The 5861-nt window shown below is 50.3% G+C and overlaps 1 protein-coding gene across 1 annotated transcript in view; it reads right to left on the bottom strand.

Annotated features, from left to right (window-relative positions):
• The window catches only part of LOC101648541 (sodium/potassium-transporting ATPase subunit alpha-4), a 50864-nt gene that overhangs the window by 16978 nt on the left and 28025 nt on the right, over positions 1-5861 (bottom strand). Inside the window, exons 13-16 of the mRNA XM_045298372.1 lie at positions 3576-3712; positions 3011-3161; positions 2585-2753; positions 1085-1239 (exon numbers count right to left, since the gene is read on the bottom strand). Coding sequence (XP_045154307.1) covers positions 1085-1239; positions 2585-2753; positions 3011-3161; positions 3576-3712 — 612 coding nt within the window. The remainder of the gene's footprint in view (positions 1-1084; positions 1240-2584; positions 2754-3010; positions 3162-3575; positions 3713-5861) is intronic.

Here is a 5861-nt window from a genome sequence, read left to right as displayed (position 1 = left end):
CAAGATAGAATTCGAGTCATGGTAGTGGGAGCGGGGAGGAAACCTTTAGGAACTAGAGGAAGGTTGTATTTCTTATCATTGTTACATCGCACCGTGACTGGCTCATCGAGGACGGAGCTCTTTTAAGACTGATCTGTATGGGATTGAATTGACAGCGGCAACTCGAAGGATTAGATGGAAAGTGTGGGGCCCTGTGGGTTATGTTGATGAGGGAGAAACAATGCAGGAAAGGAGAGAGAGAAAAAAGGCTGCACGATGCAAAGGCCACAGAAGTGTGCACGCAGAAATTGTTGAGTTGATGGGTACTCTGCTGTGCTATATTACCAATAGCAACAATAAAACGTTAAAAACTAACTCCATGAAGGTTGTACAACATTGTTCATGTAATGAAAGCCATTGAATTGCATACTCAAAAGTGGTGAAAATGGAACGTTTTGCACGTGTGCACATGGCCTCACTCACTGCCATCGCGTCAATGCACTCACAGTGACCCCATCGGGCCGGGTAGAACTGCCCTGTCAGTTTCTGAGCCTGTAACTCTTTATAGGACTACAAAGCCCCATCTTGCTCTCTCAGAGCTGCAGGTAGTTTTGTACTTTGAACCTTGTAGATCGCAACCCTACGTGTAACCACTACGCCACCTGGGCTCCTTGATGCACACACGTACACTGGTATCTAGCTTTTCCACACTTTTAGCTCAGTGACACTTACTGTGTTCATCATGGTGCTCAACCGTCACCCTGGTCCATTCCCACGCTATCGGTGTATGATAAGGTGACCAGATTTTAACGTTGGTAAAGCAGGACACCATTGATAAAATTAATATCCTGGCGAAAGAGCCACATGGCAGCCGAAAACCGTATACCCTAGCTTGTCATGCATTCTTTCCAAAAATCGGGACTTTTTAAAAATGCCGTGGGACGTGGGAAAAATTGTTAAAAATCGGGACTGTCGGCGGGACGTCTGGTCACCTTAAAGCCACCACTCTTAGCTCTGCCCCTGTCCCTTCACACACTTTTCTCCTGCTCCCTGGTCCACTTGACAGGGCATCGGGGACCCTGCCCCACCTTCGACGCTCGCTCACCATGTCGGTGCCCAGGTCGATGCAGAGGATGGTTATGGTCCCCAAAGGCAGAGGAATGCTGAGGAGGATGAAGATCAAGAAGGGCGTGATCTCAGGGATGTTGCTGGTCAGGGTGTACGCGATGGATTTCTTCAGGTTGTCGAAGATGAGGCGGCCTGGGGAGCAGAGTCAACCTCCCGTGAGGAACCCCGTGGGATGCACTTCCCACAAACTGGTTTTAGACGGGGTCACGGAAGGGTTTGGAGTCCCTGGATCTTGGTCCGCCCCTTTTCACTTCTAAAGTGTGTGGTCATTCCTCAGCGCCATGGTTTATTAGCATGTCATGTCGGTGTAATCTTTGTTCTTACGGTCATCATGGCTCCTGCTAGCTGACCTCCGACTGCAGAGCAGGATGGGTCAAGTCAACCCTGAGGTGTCTGAGCATGTCGGTATTACAGCTCTTAAAAGTATAAGGTAGAAATGGAAAGGACTTGGACTTGGGACAGACTTGGGTTAAAATCCTGTTTTCTGTTCCATGATGATGTTTCCTAAAATCAGAAGGCTTCCCTGCTTTATCATTTATCTTCTCGTAACCTGCTGTGCAATTTACTCCTCTGACTTTCTGTCTCATCCCACTAGGAATTAAGTGTCCTGAGGGGAGGGGATTTACATCTCTCTCTACCGAATCCTGAGCACTATATCCTTAGCAGCTAGAGCAGTGGTTCTCAACCTGTGGGTCTTAACCCCTTTTGGGGGTCGAACGACCCTTTCACAGGGGTTGCCCGATTCATAACAGTAGCAAAACGACAATTATGAAGTAGCAACGAAAATAATGTTAAGGTTGGGAGGTCACCACACACGAGGAACTATATTATAGGGTTGTGGTATTAGGAAGGTTGAGAACCAGTGATCTAGAACATAGTTGGTACTCAAAATAATTGATTCAATCAAACCTACTAAGCTTCCAGAATCATAGTCGGCCTCCATGAAAGGTGATCTTTCTGGTAACGTGTGTTATTAAGAGAGCTCCCAGTGGAAGGCAGGGAGCCTGCGATGTGGAACTCTGGGTTTCTTCTGGGGGAAGAGAGCACTTGGGTGGGCCCCTGTTGACAGTGCGTGGCTCATGCTCCGGTTGATCTCGATGTGTCACCACCGTTAGACAGCAGGCTCCTAGGGACCTTCGTAAGGGTGACCAAGGGAACACGGAGTCATTCCAGCAGTGTGGCTATCTCTTTGAACTTGTGGTAGAGCCACTCCACGTGGACCTCTCAGGGGAGAAAGAAGGTGCTAGACCAGAGTCCCCTGTCTCCCTAGTGAATCTGGATTCTCCTCAGCTATCACGGAAAGGGGTTCTAAGTGCCAGTGGAATCCATTTGAACATCTTTATCTTGTGTTGGCTTCTCCTCGTCTGTATAGGATCATGGAGGTTGGACATGGGACACCAGGACTAAGACTGATGGCGACCAACTCCCACTAGAGCCTAAGGGTCAAGCCCCAACCCAGTGCGCACTGCCTCCTCACCCTCCTCCACGCCCGTGACGATGGAGGCGAAGTTGTCGTCCAGCAGGATCATGTCGGCCGCCTGCTTGGAGACGTCCGAGCCGGCGATGCCCATGGCAATGCCAATGTCGGCCTTCTTCAGCGCAGGGGAGTCGTTCACCCCGTCACCCGTCACCGCCACGATGGCGCCCTGGGGAAGCCCGGACGGAGCTCGTGAGGTCGTGCACACCAGACCGCCTGGTTTTAGCATTACAGGCCTGCTCTAGGGGCCTTGCTCCCTCCTCCTCCTCCTCAGCCTGAGAGAAAAGTCTCGGGAGCCCTCAGATGGAAGCCCGCAGACCCGCTCTGGTCTTTTCTGAGCGAGCCCACTCGTTGGTCTGCTCGACTGAGGGCCGGGCCGTGGCACGGGGTTTCTGCCAGTTTCCCCAGAGTCCTGCACCTCCTCACCTGCCTCTGGCAGCCCTCCACGATGATCAGCTTCTGCTGTGGGGACGTCCGGGCAAACACGATCTCCGTGTGGTTCTTCAGGAGGTCGTCCAGCTCCTCCGAAGTCATGTCCTTCAGGTCTGAGCCGTGCACCACGACCGCTTTCACAGTCCTGACGGAGAGAATCGCAGGAGCATGGAAAGTTCTGAGCATGGGAAATTCACTGGGGGCCGGGTGCCCTCGAACCAATCTTTACTATAACCTTTGGTTCTTCCTTTCAACTCCATCTCCTCCGTTGTCCCAGCCTTATGTTGTCCCCCAATCAGCACATTCTAGCCCTACCCTTTTCTCCCAACCGTCCCTTCCCTTTCTCGACCTCTTTCTTTCTCTGTCCCACCTTCTTCTGAAAACCTGGAAGTTTTCCTATTAGGGCCTAATATAGGCTTTACTTTGTAATATGTTCACTCTGCACAAGCACGTCCTACCCATCCCAGGGACCCGCAAGAGCTTTAGTAGGTGGGCCATGGGAGGGGCAGGCTAGGGGTGGAGACAAAGCTGTCAGCCCTGAGTGTCATGGGGGTCCCACCTGGGGTTGATCTTTGTGACAGAGATCTGGAGCCGGGCGGCCATGTCCTCTATTGTCTCAGTGCCTTCTGAGATGATGCCCACGCCCTTGGCAATGGCCTTGGCGGTGATGGGGTGATCTCCCGTGACCATGATCACCTGGATTGAGGAGGGGAGGGCAGAGGAGGAGCGTCATCTTCAGGGAAGCCCTGGCTCCATCAGATTCTCCTCTATCAATGAATGCAGCGGTGTATCCATTCAGCAACAGACCCCAAATCCTGGCCCACGACTGCTTGTCAGGACCATCACACCAGAAAACCCAAGTCAGATTGGGGTCCCAAATTTCCCAGGGATCAGTTAGGGATCGGTGTGTTTTATTATAGTCACAATTTCATGTAATCTCTCTAAAGCTATTCTACTCTCGTACGATCCAAGACAAAAACACCTACACACAGAGCAAGTGGCAATACAGGAATGTCTGGAAAATCCCATCTGCCTTCCATCTTTCTAACAAAATGTTATCCAGACCCTTCAATCGACTTCTCTCTTCCCTCACCTTGACCCTAGGGTTCAAACCAGTTTCGGAACACCTAGTACCAGCCTGAGACCTGTCCTGTGCTTACCCAAGGATTAGGTGCCTGTGCCCCGAAACTTTGTACCCATCCCTCCCATGAGACAGCACCTCTCACTTCTCTGTGAGCTGAGTAGGGAGCTCTCTTCCCCTGCAGACTGAGAGCCCTGGAAGGGCAGGGTCCAAGCCTATGAGTCTTTGCTCAGTCTGTCCTCAGACAGATGGCTGCCACTCAATTGTGCTTCCAACCTCCCCAGTGGCACTATAGAGGGAAATCCTGATGGCCGACTTCTGTTAAGCTTCTTAGCTCACTGCCATTGAGTCCATGCTCACTCATAGGGACCTCCTACGGCAGTAGATCTCAACCTGTGGGTTGCAGCCCCTTTGGGGGGTCAAGCAACCTTTTCACAGGGGTAGCCCATTTTATAACAGTATCAAAATGACAGTTATGAAGGAGCAACAAAAATAATGTTATGGTTGTGGGTCACTACCACATGAGGAACTGTGTGAAAGGGTTGTGGCACTAGGAAGGTTGAGAACCACTGTTCTATGGGTGTCTGAGACTGTAATCATTTATGGGAGTAGAAAACCCAGTCTTTCTCCAGAGGAGCTGCTGCTGGTTTTGAATTGCCAGCCATGCAGATCACTGCCCAACTCGTAACCACCATACCACCAGGACTCCTTTGTTAGGTTTACAGCTAAGGAACCCCTGGGGTCCCTCTTCAACAAGTGGTGCTGGAAAAAATGGAGATCCACCTGCAGAAAAATGAAGCAAGACCCTTATCTCACTCCATGCACAAGAATAAACTCAAGGTGGATCACAGACCTCAAGGTAAAACCCCAAACTATGGAAATCGATTTGGCAATATCTAAAACAGGTGGAAATTGAGCTACCATATGACCCAGCATTCCCCTTACTGGGCACATACCCAGAAGAGGCAAGAAACAAACCACGACCAGTCATCTGTGCTCCAATGTTCATCGCGGCACAGTTCACAGTTGCAAGGAGTTGGAAACAACCCAAATTTCCATCAACAGACGAATGGATTAAAAAACTGTGGTACATACATACAATGGAGTACTATGCATCCCTAAAAAGCAGTGATGAACGCATGAAGCACATAACCGCATGGGAAGAACTGGAGGAAATTATGCTAAGTGAAGTAAGCCAAGCACAAAAGGACAAGTACAACACGAGTCTGCCGAGGTAAACTTAAAAAAAAAATGCAAAAAGGGCATAGGGAAAAATCTACTATATACTGTACAAACATTCCTGGGGTGAGGTCCAAGTAGTATGGCAGGGCCAGACCAAATCAAGGGATGCATATGGTAGCCAACTAAAAAGGAGGTGGTGGGGGGAAGGAAAAAAATGGGTAGTGGGGGAACAGGGCACTAACCCACCCAAGGGGAGGGTATTGTTTATATCTCCACAGAGAAAGAGGGACCAGACTTCAACCAAGTGCTCCAAGATGTGAATGCAGCATACCGGCATGAAGCAGGGAACCAGTAGAGAGGTCTTAGGGGCTGGCCCCAACTCCAACTTATGTGGACAGCCCCCCTTTCCCCCAAAAGAAATCAATTCAGAGAACAGCACTGAAACTACAGCTCAGGGAGAGGGGCATGTCTGATCAGAGTACACAGGAGAAAATGAAGAGGGAGGAAGAGAGAGTGGAGCACTTTCTGGCTCACCAAGCCTTGAGGACGATATCCCTGCTCAGAGCAGCCAATCCACAGAGA

Source organism: Echinops telfairi, unplaced genomic scaffold (genome assembly GCF_000313985.2).
Source record: "Echinops telfairi isolate 266 unplaced genomic scaffold, ASM31398v2 ScPeMD7_7425;HRSCAF=8463, whole genome shotgun sequence".
NCBI lineage: Eukaryota > Metazoa > Chordata > Mammalia > Afrosoricida > Tenrecidae > Echinops > Echinops telfairi.
The sequence above is the reverse complement of the archived record's forward strand: the minus strand, read 5'-3'. Positions and strand labels throughout refer to the sequence as shown.